This window comes from Stomoxys calcitrans, chromosome 5, assembly GCF_963082655.1.
Source record: "Stomoxys calcitrans chromosome 5, idStoCalc2.1, whole genome shotgun sequence".
Lineage (NCBI taxonomy): Eukaryota > Metazoa > Arthropoda > Insecta > Diptera > Muscidae > Stomoxys > Stomoxys calcitrans.
Window position 1 is genome coordinate 103,044,149 of NC_081556.1, and position 17,268 is coordinate 103,061,416.

Sequence of the window (17,268 nt, forward strand, 5' to 3'; positions counted from 1 at the left end):
CTTTCTCATTGGTCATATGGCGGCTACGAACACTGTGTTATTCTTGATACGATATACGATGTTGCAGGCAGTGCGGAGTACACCCTACCTGAGACGCTTTTTGATAAAAAGTACTGTACCACAACTCCTGATAGAACCTATTGGAACCACGATATCCCTGGTAACAGAAGTTACATTGACTTTTATACGGATGGTTCCAAACTAGACGACCAGATGGGCTTTGGGGTGTACTCTAAAGATCTAGAACTGGTCATATCGAAAAGGTTACCCGACCACTGTAGTGTGTATCAAGCAGAGATCCTTGCAATTATGGAAGTGATGGAATGTCATTACGACGATTGGCATAAATATCTTTTCAGACAGCCAGGCAGCCATTAAATCCCTGAACACAAAAACCGCCCTCGACTGTCGCAGATCTCTCAACGAGATGGCTGAATAGTTCAAAATTCACCTATTCTGGGTGCCGGGCCACAGAGATATCCCAGGGAATTGTAAAGCAGACGAGCTTGCAAGTCTAAGAACACTACCCTACACTATCCAGGGATACTGGAATCTGTGGGTATGCCTCTAGCGACATGTTAGCTAATGTTTCAAGACCAGGCACGAAAGACAACGAATTATAGATGGTCACAAAGAGGGGGCTGTGTGCATGCCAAAACTATGTGGCCTTATCTAGACTTGAAAAGGTCTACCGCTTTGCTATCATGGGCTAGAATAGACTGTGTAATCAGAAAACATACTGACAGACTGAAGGTTACCAGCAACGACTTTTGCAGAAGCTGTGAGGACATCGAAGAAGATGAGACTATAGAACACCTTCTGTGTGTGTGTCCCACACTAGCAGTCAGAAGGAGTTCCACTTTAGGTGGTCATTTCTTTGAGAACCGGTCTGATTTAGCGGGTGTGAACATTTGCAAGTTATTGGGCTTTTTAAAGCGATCCAGATCGCTTTAAACGTAGGGACTAGAAGGCATTTTCCTTCTTCTGTTCCTATGGTGTCACAATGGACGAAAACGTTAAAGTGAGTCTGATGGGATACTGCCACTTAAACCTAACCTAACCTATGCTAACTACGTTCTTACATTTATGCATCGTGTGATATGTACATATGGGAGGATATGTGATGTGTGATTGACTTGATTACAAAAAAGACAAATGGACAAACGATATGAATAATACAGACTGACGTGCATAGCCAAGAATCCTTCAGCTGTTTCGCCAGGCCGAAAAGGATAACTTAGTTATGGAGGGATTTTGTCTTAAAAGCCGGAAGCTTGATTATGTTTTTAGACAGATGGTTTTTTTAACAAATTTTCTTAAAATTCGTTGAAGATTTCAATTTTTTGCTACACACAAATTGGCCCACCCTAATGTACATACATGTATACATTATTGCGGATATATACATGTTGTTAATATTTTGTATAAATCTTTATAACCATGGTGATAGGGTTACCTTTTATGGGACTTTTTTTTACAAAATTTTGCAAATATTTTTAAATGTAAAAATTTTATCAGAAAGTAGGATCTTCATAGCAATCACTAAAATGTCTATGAAAGTTAAATTTTCTACAGTTATAGATAGGATATTAGTAATAAAATTTTTTACAATCGAAAGGAATGGTACATCAAAGAAAATTTTTATGGGCAGGCAGGGAAGATGGTGAGACGTTGGAGCATTTCCTATGTCATTGCCCGGCTTTCGCGTATAACAGACACCGTCACTTAGGTGGGGACACAATACCAGACATGAACCAACTTAGGGACGTAAATTATTTTTATATCCACCACCATAGGATGGGGGTATACTAATCTAGTCATTCCATTTGTAACACCTCGAAATATTGATCTAAGACCCCATAAAAAATATATTCTCGATCGTCTCTAAGTTCTGAGTCGATTTAGCCATGTCCGTCCGTCTGTCGAAAACACGATAGCGGTCGAACGAGTAAAGCTAGCCGGTTGGAATTTTGCACAGATACTTAGTTGTAATGTGGGTCGTTGGAGGTTGCAAATGGGTCATATTGGTTAAAATTTGGATGCAGCTCCCATATAAACTGATCTCCCGATTTGACTTCCTGAGCCCCTCGAAGCCGCAATTCTGGTCCGATTTGAGTAAAAATTTGCACATGGTGTTCTGTTATGACTTTAAACAACTGTGCCAGGTACGGTCCAAATCGGTCTATAGCCTGATATAGCTCCCATATAAACGATTTCCCGATTTGACTTCTTGAGCCCTAACAAACCGCAATTTTACCGGTTAGGCTAAAATTTTGCACATAGTGTTCTGTTATGACTTCCACCAACTGTCTAAAGTGTCCTATTTGAGTAAAAATTGCACATGGTGTTCTGTTATGACTTCAAACAACTGTGCCAGGTACGGTCCAAATCGGTCTATAATCTGATGTAGCTCCCATATAAACCGACCTCCCGATTTGAGTTCTTGAGCCCCTGGTAGCCGCAATTTTTGTCCGATTTGACAAAAAATTTGCACAAAGTGTTCTTTTATGAGGTACTGCCCAAATAGGCCCATAACCTGATATAGCTCCCAAATAAACCGATCTCCCGATTTGACTCCTTGAGCCCTTACAAGTCGCAATTTTTGTCCGATTTGGGTAAATTTTTGCACATAGTGTTCTGTTATGACTTCCAACAATTGCGTCAAGTGCGGTCTAAATCGGTCCATAACCTGATGCAGCTCGCATATAAACCCATCTCCCGATTTGACTTCTTGAGCCCTTACAAGCCACATTTTCTGTTCGATTTGGCTAAAATTTTGCACATAAAGTTTGGTTATGACTTCCAACAACTGTGCCAAGTGCAGTTCAAATCGGTCTATAACCTGATATAGCTCCCATATAAACCGATCTTCCGATTTGACTTCTTGAGCCCTAACAAGCCTTAATTTTTGCCGATTAATTAATTTTTGCCGAAATTTTGCATGCGATGTTTTGTTACGACTTCCAACAACTGTGCCCAGTACGGTCCCAATCGGTCTATAACCTGATATAGCTCCCATATAAACCGCTCTCTCGATTATCCCTGTTCGGTTCCTAGAAGCTTTATTTTTGCTGGCTATACAGAAATTAGGTATGTGAAATAAAATTATGCCCTTCAACTAAATTTATTATTTGGACAGCGACGGCGTCAACGAAATAGTCATCGCTGCCCAATCGAGAGATGAGGGCAGCGGGATGACGGCAGAAGTGAGCGATAGCTTTGCTAAGCTCACAAGCAGACCAAGAAAGCGATCCGGGGCAAGACGAGGGAGACAGAGGAATATGTATCGGAAGCGCAAGCGGGCGAAAGTTCAGGATACTAGTAGATCCCTACTAGAATCCTGCACTTTCCAAGCACTTCTACGGAAGATGGAAAGATAATCCGATCTCCCGAAGGGCATAATACTGTTAAAATACTAAAGAAGAGAAAGAGATCCCCGCTTTCAAGAAATCTGGGAAAACCAAGCCGCCAGCAATGGAGACTCCAGACAGTGTCCTGCAGAGGTGGACAAAGTTGGAACAGGAACTTAGAAAGCGCGCACGGCCCCTGAGACTTCATGGAAGACTGTGACTTCCAAAAGGAGGCCACAATCATCACGGAAAGGGAAGATGGTCGTTGTGAAAGGTAAGGAACCGCCCTCTTACTCCAGAGTGGCAAGGAAGAACTTGTCTTGCTATGGCATATGACAAGGCTAGACCCAGAGGTCTCAATGTTCAACCAGAGAGGACCGAAATATGCCTATTCACGACGAAGGCCAAGCTGGGCCAATTTGACACAACGTTTCCTCAAAGAAACGATTTCGATATCTGGCAAGGTCAAATACTTAGGTGTGATCCTGGACAGGAAACTGAATTGAAAGTGTCACATTCAGGAGCATACTAAGAGGGCAAACAGATGTTGGGCACTATGAGACGGGCCGTAGGCTCGAAATGGGGCCTGAATCCGAGAAAAGTCCACTGGCGCTACAGGAGCGTGATTAGACCAATACTTACTTACGCTCAGTAGTTTGGTGGACTGCTATGGAGAAAAAGTGCAACATAAGGACCATACAACAGGTTCAGTGAACATACAAGTTGTCTTGGCATAGGCGGAGCGATGAGGACCACGCCCACTAGGGCACTGAGGTCGAGTGCGAGTGCGAGGCACTGTTGCCAGCGTCATACTCTTGTATTTACGGAACCCTAGTATTGCCATCTGGAAAATAATGTTACACGGATGGATCAAAGCTAGAGGACAGAGTCGGCCTGGGGGTTTACATTAAGAACCCAGGGACTGAGATCTGTTTTAGACTGCCGGACCATAATACGGTCCTAAAGGCGGAGACCCGGGCGACCACGGAATGCGTGCGGTGGTGTGGTGCTAACGCAAAGACGTCGAGTGTGAACATCTTTACGGACAGTAAAATTGCCATTACGGCAATAACAACCAGGACGGTAAGGTCACCAACAGTCTTGCAGTGTAAGAAGGAGATTAACGCCTTCTCTGAGGATGACAAAATCTGCATTGTTTGAGTGCCGGGCCATAATGGAGTAAAGAGGAATGAAAGAGAAGACAATTTGGCGGTGAAGGCCAGAGAACTGCTGTCAATACACTTGGTTTAGCCGAAGCCTTTCGGGTCGGCGCAGTCCGAGTTAAGAGCGTGGGCGATGAAGGCGCATGCAACCCTGTGGAACAGCGAAACGGTCGGTAGGACGGCGAAAATCCTGATCCCAGATCGTAAGAAGACGAAGCTATAACTGATAGAAAGTTAGATGGACGTTTGCATAGCTATTGGAGTAATAACGGGAAACACAGGACTACGAGCACACTTATGAGATGATGAGATGTTGGAGCATTTCTTTGTCATTGTCCGGCTTTCGCGTCTAACAGAACCAACATAGGGGAGTGGCAAGGAAAATAATTAAGGATTTTATAAGTAGCACGGAATTCCTAATATAGATTTTCTTTTTCTAGGTTATATCGTAGGTTTTAGAGCGCACAACAAGCCGATTACTGGCTTAGGTGTATGTATATAGTGGCATGGGGTGGATTAATATCTGCATCCTCTTTTCAACATAATCTAACCTAAATTTATTTTTAACTAGCTGACCCGGGCTCGTTCCGCTGCGTCTTCTTTTACTTTATATGGAACAAAAGTTTCCTTGGAATATTTATTTTCGACAATTAAAGAGCTTTAAGTGAAATACCATTCTACGAAAATAGTATATCGCTTGACTGAGAATTTAACAATATAATTGCCTTTATCTGAATCCCATATGATGTTTATTGGTCTACGAATTTAAGTTTGGATGTAAGGTGTACTCTATTCTTAAAATACTTTATTTCGGCCCGATGTTCTCATGATATCTGATTTTCGGGTGTTTTCGAGGGTGAGGTGGTCCCCAGACACTTGGCCTTGAAAAAATATCAGCATCGTGCTCTTCTTTCATACACCATTTACTTAAACCCCATATTGCCATTGGTTTAGGGAAGTTTACACGATGAGGCATCCCCCAAACACATGGCCCCAAAATAGGTTATCATTTACGTTTTCTAATCTCAAATACCTTTCATTTGAGCCACATATTGACATGGTCGAAAAATGTTTACCCTTTGGGGTGTGTTTTGGGGAAGGGGTGATGCCCTATATACATGGTCCTACATTTGGATATCAAAATCGTATTCTACTCCCAAATACTTTTATTGAGCAACATATTGCGATGGTCAGTAAAAAATTGCCGTTTATGGAGTATTTTGGGAAAGGGGTAGACCCCTAGAAAATTGGTCCCGAAAGTGGGTATCAATTCTTGCTTTACCGCTCAATACCTTTCATTTAAGCTCCACATTGACATGATCGGTAAAAATGCCCATATTTCCATAGTCGGCAAACATGACCGGCTTGGAGGGTGTTTTGGGGGATGGGCGGCCATTCAGTGAGTTTGCCTTGAAAATATATATCGGATTCGTGTTCTACTCTCAACACACTCATATTTGAGCCTCATATTGCAATAGTCAGCAAATACTTCCTAGTTGGGCGTTGTTGTGGAGGTGGGGTGGCCCCATAGACACTTTTCCCGAATATTGATATCAGATTCTTGCTTTACTCCCAAAGACCTTTCATTTGAGCCCCATATTGCTATAGTAGTAAATTTGTCCTCTTTGGGGGTTGTTTTTGAAAAGGGCACTTGGTCCCATAATTGGATATCAGATTCGTATTCTACACTTAAATACCTTTCATTTGAGTCCCATATTGCCATGGGCTGTAAATATGTCCGATTTAGGGGTTTTTTTGGGTTGGGGTGGTCCCCCTAATACTTGGTCCGACAATTGGATATGAGATACGTTTTCTTATCCTAAATACCTTTCATTTGAGTCTCATATTGTAGTGATTGGTCTAAATATATGTTTGGTAGGTTTTAGGGTGGGGCGGCCCCCTTGGGTATTCCATCCGAAATTTAGATACCAAATTTTAATTTTTAGGATACTATATGAGAGCACACAAAATTTCGCTTAAATCGCACCTCCCATCTCTGAGATCTGGCGTTTCTGAAAATAAGGGTAAGGGGGAGGGTCCGCCGCCCCTTCAGATGTCAAAAAATTTAGTACCCTGTTTTCACCACGGGATCATAAGTACCTTTCATTTGTGTCCCATATTCTCGTAATTGGTTTAAATATATGTTTGGTAGGTTTTAGCGAGGGGCGGCCCCCCAAGGTCCCCCATCCGAAATTTGGATACCAAACTTTTATTTTTAGGGTACTATATGAGAGCGTTTCTGAAAATAAGGGTAAGGGGGAGGGTCCGCCGCCCCATCAGATATCAAAAAATGTTGTACCCTATTTTCACCACGGAATCATTATGCACCATCTGTGAAAGTTTCAAGAAAATCGATTTAGCCGTTTCTGAGTCTATAAGGGACACAAACAAATAAACCTACAAACAAACACAAATTGATTTTTATATATAAGAAGATAAATTTTTAGCAGAATCCATGGTGGTGGGTTCTCACCCACCCTCTTTTTAAACTAACCTATAGTAATCGTTTCTCAGAAAAGACTTCTAAACCAAACACTCCAATTTGGTCTGCGGTTTTTCGAAATTAATAAAATTTTCATAAAAATAAATAAAATTCACATTCCTGAAAACGCTCTGCCTTTCAAAGATTTAATCACTTTTAAGTTAATTTTTCTTACGGCAACACTTTTGCTGTAATGTGCGCACTCCAAAAAGAAAATCATCAGCACTAGCTGAAGTGTTAGTGTAATGGGGCACCATACAGTAAAACAACATGAGCACTTATCGGCAGCACTTTTTCCGTTTCCCCTTATGTTTGCAAATGAAAATTTTGCTCAACAACTTATGCAAGAAATCGAAATTTAAATTTCCTTACCAAATTATAGTACATAACGATACGAGTGTGCACACAGACAACTATGCAAACGACCATGTGTTTTACTTTACTTAATGAAAGTAATGAAATTGCAAAAATTACAACCATCCATGGTATAATTTTGTGGTTGTATGCTCTGCCTGTGTTGGCATAGATTCTTATCTATATGTGGAAAATTCATTTCCAGCATACTTTAGCATGAAGTGCATCAAATGCCTTATGAAGTATAGATTTTAATTTAATTTCTTGCATGTTTGGCATCATTACAGCCAACTGGTATACTTTAAGTAAAATAAATACAATAACATAAATGTAAAGGGTGATTTTTTTGAGGTTAGGATTTTCATGCATTAGTATTTGACAGATCACTTGGGATTTCAGACATGGTGTCAAAGAGAAAGATGCTCAGTATGCTTTGACATTTCATCATGAATAGACTTACTAACGAGCAACGCTTGCAAATCATTGAATTTTATTACCAAAATCAGTGTTCGGTTCGAAATGTGTTCATTCACTGTAACGTTGCGTCCAACAGCATCTTTGAAAAAATACGGTCCAATGATTCCACCAGCGTACAAACCACACCAAACAGTGCATTTTTCGGGATGCATGGGCAGTTCTTGAACGGCTTCTGGTTGCTCTTCACTCCAAATGCGGCAATTTTGCTTATTTACGTAGCCATTCAACCAGAAATGAGAAAATTCAATGATTTGCAAGCGTTGCTCGTTAGTAAGTCTATTCATGATGAAATGTCAAAGCATACTGAGCATCTTTCTCTTTGACACCATGTCTAAAATCCCACGTGATCTGTCAAATACTAATGCATGAAAATCCTAACCTCAAAAAAATCACCCTTTATATAAATCCTTTATTAAGAGAACAAATAATTGGCAATTTTGATATTTATTGGTTAACTGCATTAAGTGGTTCCACTCAATCTAACCTCAAAGCTAAAAATGTTGTAATAGTCTTGATTGATTGAAAGATTTCCAATTAGGACATACAAGTTAATGACAACAATGTCAGGTGATGCAAATTGCAAAGATGCCCATGAAGATTCAACAGGGGAAATCTTTTCACATATCAATGAATGCTGTCCGATTCAAGTTTGTGGTTATCGAATAACAATTGCGCCCTCTAGAAGCCCAAATCGAATGTTCATAAAAAAAAAAATACGTTATCAAGCAAAACGTAAGTAATTGCGCCTTCTAAAGACTCAGGAAGTCAAATCTGGAGATCGGTTTATAAGATAGCGTTATTCTAATAAAGGATAGAAGCAGGTCACACAATTGTGGTATAGTCAATGCGACGATAGGACACCTGGAACAAATGGAAGAGGTTTCCGATCGTATACCTCATGCGAGTGAGGTCAAGTGCGAGGCTGAGGTCATGTGCGGCGCGCAACTACCAACGGCACAGTCTTGGATTGACGATATTCTGATATTACCATCTGGAAGTTCATCTCATATGGATGGATCAAAGCTAGAGGACAGAGTGGGCCGGAGGTTCTACACTGAGAACCCAGGTACTGAGATCAGTTTCGGACTGCTAGACCATAATACGGTCCTGCAGGCAGAGATCCGGCCGATCACGGAATGCGCGAGGTGATTTATTGTTAACGCGAGATGCTCTCTAGGAAAAACTAAAACGAATAGAGATATCTTAATTTTACTTTTCGGATTTTGGAAATTTTGGAAAAGTAAAATTAAGATATCTCTATTCGTATCTTAATTTTACTTCTCGGATTTTGGAGACAAAAGTGTTCTTAAAAATTAAAAAACAAATTCTACCCGAATTTTTTTACAAAAAACCCCAAAATACCGATTTCGGGCAAAGATGATCCCAAACTGGGAAATTTTTTAATAGATTTGCTGTGGAAGCTACAAATATGCTTTAGTGCAAAAGAGTTTTTGCATGTGTTGCATGGAACATTGAAGTAAAACAAGATATGGTCCGGCTCATACCACAATTAAATTATGTTTTGGAGACCTATGTAACATATCAGCCAATTCGAATAAAAATTGCGCCCTTTGTAGGCTCAAAAAGTAAATAGCGAGATAGATTTATATGGGAGCTGTATCAGGCTATAGACCGATTCAGACTATAATAAACACATATGTTTATGGTCATGAGAGGATCCTTCGTACAAAAATTCAGGCAAATCGCATAATAATTGCGACCTTTAGAGGCTCAAGCAGCCAAGATCCCAAATCGGTTTATATGGCAGCTATATCAGGTTATTGACCGATTTGAACCTAATTTGACACAGTTGTTGGAAGTCATAGCAAAACACGTCGTGCTAAATTTCATTTCAATAGGATAAAAATTGCGCCCTCTAGAGGCTCAAGAAGTCAAAACCCAAGATCGGTTTATATGGCAGCTATTTCAGGATATACGAATATACGAATATGGTCAGGAAGAAGAAATATGCTTTATAATTTCTTGATATCGGAAGGGGGAAGACCCTCCCCGTTACCCCAAATATACCACCCAAAATCACAAGTGGACCGATAAAGGCGATATGGATATCAAATGAAAGAGTAGATGTAGTTGAAGAGTAGAATACGAATAAGGTATTAAAAATTGGGTCCACGTACCCAGGAAGTCGCCCTAACCCCAAAAACAGGCAAATTGGTCGTCCATATCAATATGGGGCTTAAATGAAAGGGAGTAGATTACGAATCTGGCAAACAAAATCAGATCGAAGTGTAGGGGGTCACCCCACCCCCCCAAAAGCTCCCCAAATGGGCATATGACCCATCATGACTATATGGGACTCGGTTTGTTTGTTTGTTCCGTAGAATCAAAAAAAGGAAACATGGGCTATATAATTTTTAGATATCGGATGATGGCTGACCTTCCCCCTTACTCCAAAAACGCCACCCAAAACCAAAAGAGGACTTATGGGCACAATATGGGTATCAAATGAAAGGTATTCGAGACTAGAAAGTGAAAATCATATAAAATTTTGGGTCCAAATACCCCGCGGAGCCGATGTTCCTATCAATATGGGACTCAAATAAAAAGTATCCGGCAGTATATTACAAATATGTCATAAAAAATTAGGTCCAAGTAAGGGGAGGTCGCCTCACCCCCATATCAACCGACCATGGCTAGATTAAAAATATGACATTAAAATTTGTGTTCAAGTCAAGGTGGCTCTTTTCCTCCTAAAAATACATCGAATAGATTAATTGACCCATTATGGCAATATGGGACTCAAATGAAAGGTATTTAAGAGTAGAAAATGAATTTGATATCCAATTTTGGTGGTACGCCCTAAATCACCCTTAAACTGAATTTTATTTCCAACTATAGCAATAGGGAGCTCAAATCAACGGTATTTGGGAGTGAAGATCGAATTTGATATCTATTTTCAGGGCAAAGTGCCGGTAGCCTCCCCAGCCCAAAAAAACATGGTTTCAATTGTTTGGGACGGTGCCGCGGGGACAGCCCAAAACCTTCCAAATGGATATATGGACCAATCACAACAATATAGAGCCATGTGTTTGGGAGCCGCCCCACCCCAAAATACCTCCGTATTATATAAAAGCTATATGGACCCAGGGGTCCACCCCACCTTCAAACACAACTTATTTATCGATCATGACATTATGGGACTCATATGAAATGTTTTTGAAAGTAGAGCACGAATCTTATATTTACTTTGATTGCCAAGTGACCACCCCCGAAATACCCCCTAAGCCCGAAATATTTACCAATACAGTAACATGGGGCCCAAAAGAACGACATTTGGGAGTAGAGTAAAAATTTGCCCAGGAACCGAGCGGGGGCAAAATTTTCATACATCAATGAGTGCTTTCCGATTCAAGTTGAGTTTATCTACGATAAGGGACATTTTTTATAGCCAAGTCCGTACGATGTGCCGCTGTGCGACATCTCTTTGGGGAGAATTTTTCACATGAATTGGTACTGTACCTCGCAAATGTCGCCAGAATTAGGAGGGGATAACCACCGCTTTAAATTTTGTCCGCCAGGATTCGAACGCAGGCGTTCAGCGTCATATGTGGCCATAGGCTACAGTAGCACGATATCCACATTCAGGGCGAAGTGTCACCACCCTAAATAGATATTGAAGAATGTACTTAATATTGATGTAGGTCATTGGGGATTGCAAATGGGCCATATCGGTTAAGATTTCCCATATAAACCAATCACCCGATTTGACTTCTTGAGCCCTTGAAAGACGCAATTTTTGTCGGATTTGGCTGGCATACGGTGTTCTGTTTTTTTTAACTTTCAACAACTGTGCCGAGTACGGCACGGAAAATTGTGGCTTCTTGAGCCCCTGGAAGCCACAATTTTCATCCGATTTGGTTTAAATTTTGCACATAGCGTTCTATTGTGCCTTACAATAACTGTGTACGGTTCAAATCGGTCCATAACCTGATATAGCTCCCACATAAACCGATATAAACCATATAAACCTTGGAAGCCGCAATTTTCCTTCGATTTGGCTGCAATTTTGCACATAGCATTTTGCTATGGCCTCCAACAAAAGTCAAGTACGGTTTAAATCGGTCTATAACCTGATATAGCTCCCTGGAAGCCTCAATTTTCATCCGATTTGGATTAGATTTTGCACATAGTGTTCCGTTACGACTTTCAACAACAATGCCAAGTACGGTCCAAATCGGTCTATAACTTGATATAGCTCCCATATAAACCGATCTCCCGATTTGACCTTTTGAGCCCTTACACTTTACCTTGGGGAAGCAGAAACATTGGAACATTTCATGGGATCTTTATTTCGTATATCCGACCATCAGCTGAGAGTTATTTCAAAATCCCTGCACATATATTTGGTATCGTTAGGTACTATGGGACGTATGTATAATTCATGATGATTACAATACTCATACGCATGGGGGTATAGCCATTTGTACGCATTATTAATACATTTAAATATCTTTACCGAAATAGGTAATTGTGTTATAAAATTCGGGCAGTATTTATTTTTGTTTGTCAAACTCAAGAAAGAACAGTGCGTTATGTTAGACCCCTCGATATCCTCCTTGAAGATGGCTCAGATCGGTCCAGATTTGGGTTTAGCTGCCATATAGACCGATCTTGATTTAAGGTCTTGGCCCTATAAAAGGCGCATTTACTATCTGATTTGGCTGATATTTAGCACAGTGACTTATGTCCGGCTTTTCGACATCCGTGTCCTATATGGTTCAGTTCGGTCTATATTTGGATATAGCTGCCAAAAAGACCAAGTGACTTGTATTTATTAGACCACTCAATACTCGTGCCGAATTTAGTCCAAATCGAACCATATTTGGATACAGCTGAAATGGGTACATAAATAATGCATTTTTCACCGGATTATGATGAAAGGTGGCTTACATATATACACGAGGTGGTGGGTATCCAAAGTTCCGCCCGGCCGAAATTAATGTTTCAAAATGAGTTTTCTTTATTCACTGACGCGTGGCACAGGGATCAGATGGTGCACGATATGATATAATCAGATCCTCTCAATTTCTGCCTTTCTTTGCAAGCTGTTAATTTGTTTTAAGCATATTGGACTAATTTGTATGTTTCTTTTTTGTTTTTTTTTTTTAGATAAAAATCGCAATGCTAGTCCATCCATTTCCAATGATAAGAAATCCAGCCTTGTAGATGCCGTAGATCCGGCTACCAGCAGTGATGCCAAATTGAAGCCCAGATCAAGGTAAGCCAAAATTACGATTATAAAATGTTAATTGTATGCATGAAAGCTTCAGTTACCTGGCCAACTTAATACAAATTAATTTTGCATGAGTATGCGAGTTAGGACGTGTGTATGTGTTTGTGTGTGCATATATGCGCTCGTGTATATGTGTAAAGGAAAACAATAAAAAATTCTAATTTATTTCTATTGTTTTCAAACGTTGCGTAGGTCTCTGATAAGGCGGGCATCACGTAAAACAAAACAACAAATTAACAATGCTTCCGAGGATTGTAATTTACAGTAGACGCAGATGGCCGTAATAAAAATGTGTGGCCGTCCGCCAATGGCGCTACTACGGCAATAATGATGAATATGCTGGAACGAAAATCGAATAGGAATGAGCATACAAATCATAGAGTGTCGACAATACGATGGTGATTATAGACTGTAGGTGTGTTACTGTGGCCCATGATGATGGTAAGTCAACGTGGTGATGAAGGTAAGTCTGCTGTGTAATTAAACAACAATAATTGCTAAGACTTCCACATCATCATGTTCGTCGCCATCATCATCATCATCATGGTCGTCATGGGGGCCTAAATCAGTACCAGGCCAGAATATGCCAATTGGGCTTTGTATTTGTATTCTTTCGCCTATTTACATCAAATTAACACGGCTAAACAGCAGCAACAACCACTACAACCAAAGTCATTGGCTTGCAAAGCAACAGCAACAACAAGAACAACCAAAAATAGGAACGTTTACATTTTACATTTATATTTACATTTGCTCGTACATAATAATAATAATAATAAAAATTTAATTGTATTTGTTGAAAATGTGCGTAAAATCAAACAAAACCCAATAAGTAAAAAAGAAAATAACAACAAGAACAAAAAACATCAAAACTCAAAAAGAGAGAAAAAAAGAAACAACAAAAATAAAAGAAACTCAATATGATATTTACGATTACAACAATTTAATGAATAGCAGCAACAAAGCAAACAACTACAACAACAACAAAAAACCAAAAAGAAACCAACTTTTTTTAATTACATACCCTAGGTAGTAAATAAAACAAAAAAAAAAAGAAACGAAACCGGCAAACAGCATGGCCAAGGGAAAATTATTTAACTACCCCTTCCCCCTCTGGAACCAATCACAGTGGGATGATGACTCCTAGCAAAGTATTGAAAATTAAAATGGCAAAATGCTACAAACAACAATAATATAGCCCATATACGGAAAATGGGTGAATAGAGGTCCAAAATATTTTGTATGGAAAATTTTTGAAAAATGTAAAAATGACTACGGGCACTAGGATTACTAGCAAGACATTTGATTTGTATCAAACAAATAAATATTAAAAATTTTATTTTAGTTGTACAAACCTCCAATGACTGTTTCGTTTGTAGCAACTTGAGAAGTAGCAGCTGCTAATGTGAAACCCTTATAAAGCTTGATTGTTTTGGCATTCCAAATAATAAGAATTTCTCTCCAAGTGAACAGATCGGTTTTGGAAAACTGTTAGTTTTTAGTAATAGGTGTTCTTAAAACAATATTTTTTCAAACTATTAGATGATATGATAGATGATGATAGATGATTAATTTTGCATACCTATTGAAATATCGAATAGAACCTTATACGATTTTCTTACGATGGTACGAAAATTGTGGCTTCTACAGCCTCAAAAATCGAAACGCTTAAAAGATATATATGGGAGTTTTATCTAAATCGATTTGGATGAAATTTTGCACACGTTTTGGGATGTCAATTAAACCATCTCATGAAAAATTTTGTAGAGATTGGACCAAAATTGTGGCTTCTACAGCCTTAAAAGGCCATATCGGATGAGAAATACATATGGGAGCTATATCTAAAACTGGACCGATTTTTATGGAACTTTGCAAACATATGAGGACGTTGAATAACACGCTCCATGCTAAATTTTGTAAGGATGGGACCAGAATTGTGGCTACTACAGCCTTAAAAGGCCATATCGGATGAAAAATATATATGGGAGCTATATCTAAATCTGGACCGATGTTTATGAAACTTTGCACACACATGAGGACGTTGAATAAAACGGTCCATGCCAAATTTTGTAAAGGTCCGACCAAAATTGTGTCTTCTACAGCCTTAAAAGGTCATATCGGATGAAAAATATATATGGGAGCTATAGCTAAATCTGGACAGATTTTTATGAAACTTTGTACAAATATGAGGACGTTGAATTTTGTAAAGATCCGACCAAAACTGTGGCTTCTACAGCCTTAAAAGACCATATCGGATGAAAAATATATATGGGAGCTATATCTAAATCTGGACCGATTTTTATGAAACTTTGCACACATATGAGGACGTTGAATAAAACGACCCATGCCAAATTTTGTAAAGATCCAACCAAAGTTGTGGCTTCTACAGCCTTAAAAGGCCATATCGGATGAAAAATATATATGGGAGCTATATATAAATCTGGACCGATTTTTATGGAACTTTGCACACATATGAGGACGTTGAATAAAACGGCCCATGCCAAATTTTGTTAAGATCCAACCAAAATTGTGGCTTCTACAGCCATATCGGATAAAAATTAAAATGGGAGCTATATCTAAAACTGGACCGATTTTTATGAAACTTTACACACATATGAGGACGTTGAATAAAACGGCTCATGCCAAATTTTGTTAAGATCCGACCAAAATTGTGGCTTCTACAGCCTTAAAAGGCCATATCGGATGCAAAATATATATGGAAGCTATATCTAAATCTGTACCGATTTTTATGGAACTTTGCACACATATGAGAACGTTGAATAAAACACTCCATGCCAAATTTTGTAAGGTTGGGACCAGAATTGTGGCTTCTACAGCCTTAAAAGCCATATCGGATGAAAGTTATATATGGGAGCTATATCTAAATCTGAACCGATTTAGATGAAATTTTGCACACACATTGGGATGTCACAAAAAAGATTTCATGCCAAATTTGGTAGAGATCGCATCAAAATTGCGGCTCCTACAGCTTTAAAAGGGCATATCGGATGAAAGATATATATGGGAGCTATATCTAAAGCTGAACCGATTTTAATAAAATTTTGCAGACATTTTGGGTCGTTAAAAAAACACTCGTGCCAAATTTTGTAAGGATCGGACTAAAATTGTGGCTTCTACAGCTTTAAAAGGGCACATCGGATGAATAATATATATGGAAGCTATATCTAAATCTGGACCGATTTTTTTCAAATTCAATACCTTGGTCCTTGGACCAAAAAAGACACTTATGCAAAATTTAGCGAAAATCGGACAACAAATGCGATCTGTACCTTGATTACAAGAATACATGGACAGACAGACAAACGGAGATAGCTAAATCGAATCAGGAAGTGATTCTAAGCCGATCCGTATACTTATCGATGGGTCTAGCTCATCTCCTTCTTAGCGTTGCAAACAAATGCACAAATCTAGAATACCCTGTACCATAGTGGTGGTGCAGGGTATAAAAATGAATTTGTGTTTGTTTGTTTGTTTGTGGGTTTGTGTGCTTGTTTGTTTGTGGGTATAGGCTTTATAATTTGTTGATATCGAAAGGGGGCGGACCCTCCCCCTTACCCCAAAAATAAAAGAAAAACCAATCGGGACAATATGGGACTCAAATGAAAGGTATTAGGGAATAATATACATATATGATATCCAATTTTGAATTCAAGTAACGGGGGCCGCCCCGACCCCAAAATAGGTTTATTGGACAATAATGACAATATGGGACTCAAATGAAAAGTATTCGGGATTATATTACGAATATGGTCAGGAAAGAGGTATAGGCTTTATAATTTGTTGATATCGAAAGGGGGGCGGACCCTCCCCCTCACCCAAAAAGTGCGACCTAAAAATAAAATGGACCGATCGTTACTATATGGCACTCAAATGAAAGGTATTCGGGAGTAGAATACAAATATGATATCAAATGTTGGATCCAAACAACGGGGTGCCGCCCCGACCCCAAAAATCCACAAAAATGGGTTTATTGGACAATAATGACAACATGGGACTCGAATGAAAAGTATTCGGGATTATATTACGAATATGATCAGGAAAGGGGTATAGGCTTTATAATTTGTTGATATCGAAATGGGGGCGGATTCTCCCCCTTACCCCAAAAGTGCGAACCAAAAATAAAAATGGACCGATCGTTACAATATGGGACTCAAATGAAAAGTATTC

At 39.4% G+C, this 17,268-nt stretch overlaps 1 protein-coding gene across 1 annotated transcript in view; it reads left to right on the plus strand.

The window, feature by feature from the left end:
- The window catches only part of LOC106090060 (GTP-binding protein Di-Ras2), a 227,016-nt gene extending 212,938 nt beyond the window's left edge, over positions 1 to 14,078 (plus strand). The window contains exons 5-6 of the mRNA XM_059368615.1: positions 12,957 to 13,065; positions 13,273 to 14,078. Of these exons, the coding sequence (XP_059224598.1) occupies positions 12,957 to 13,065; positions 13,273 to 13,348 (185 nt within the window). The 3' untranslated portion in view covers positions 13,349 to 14,078. The remainder of the gene's footprint in view (positions 1 to 12,956; positions 13,066 to 13,272) is intronic.
- Positions 14,079 to 17,268: the final 3,190 nt, after the last annotated feature.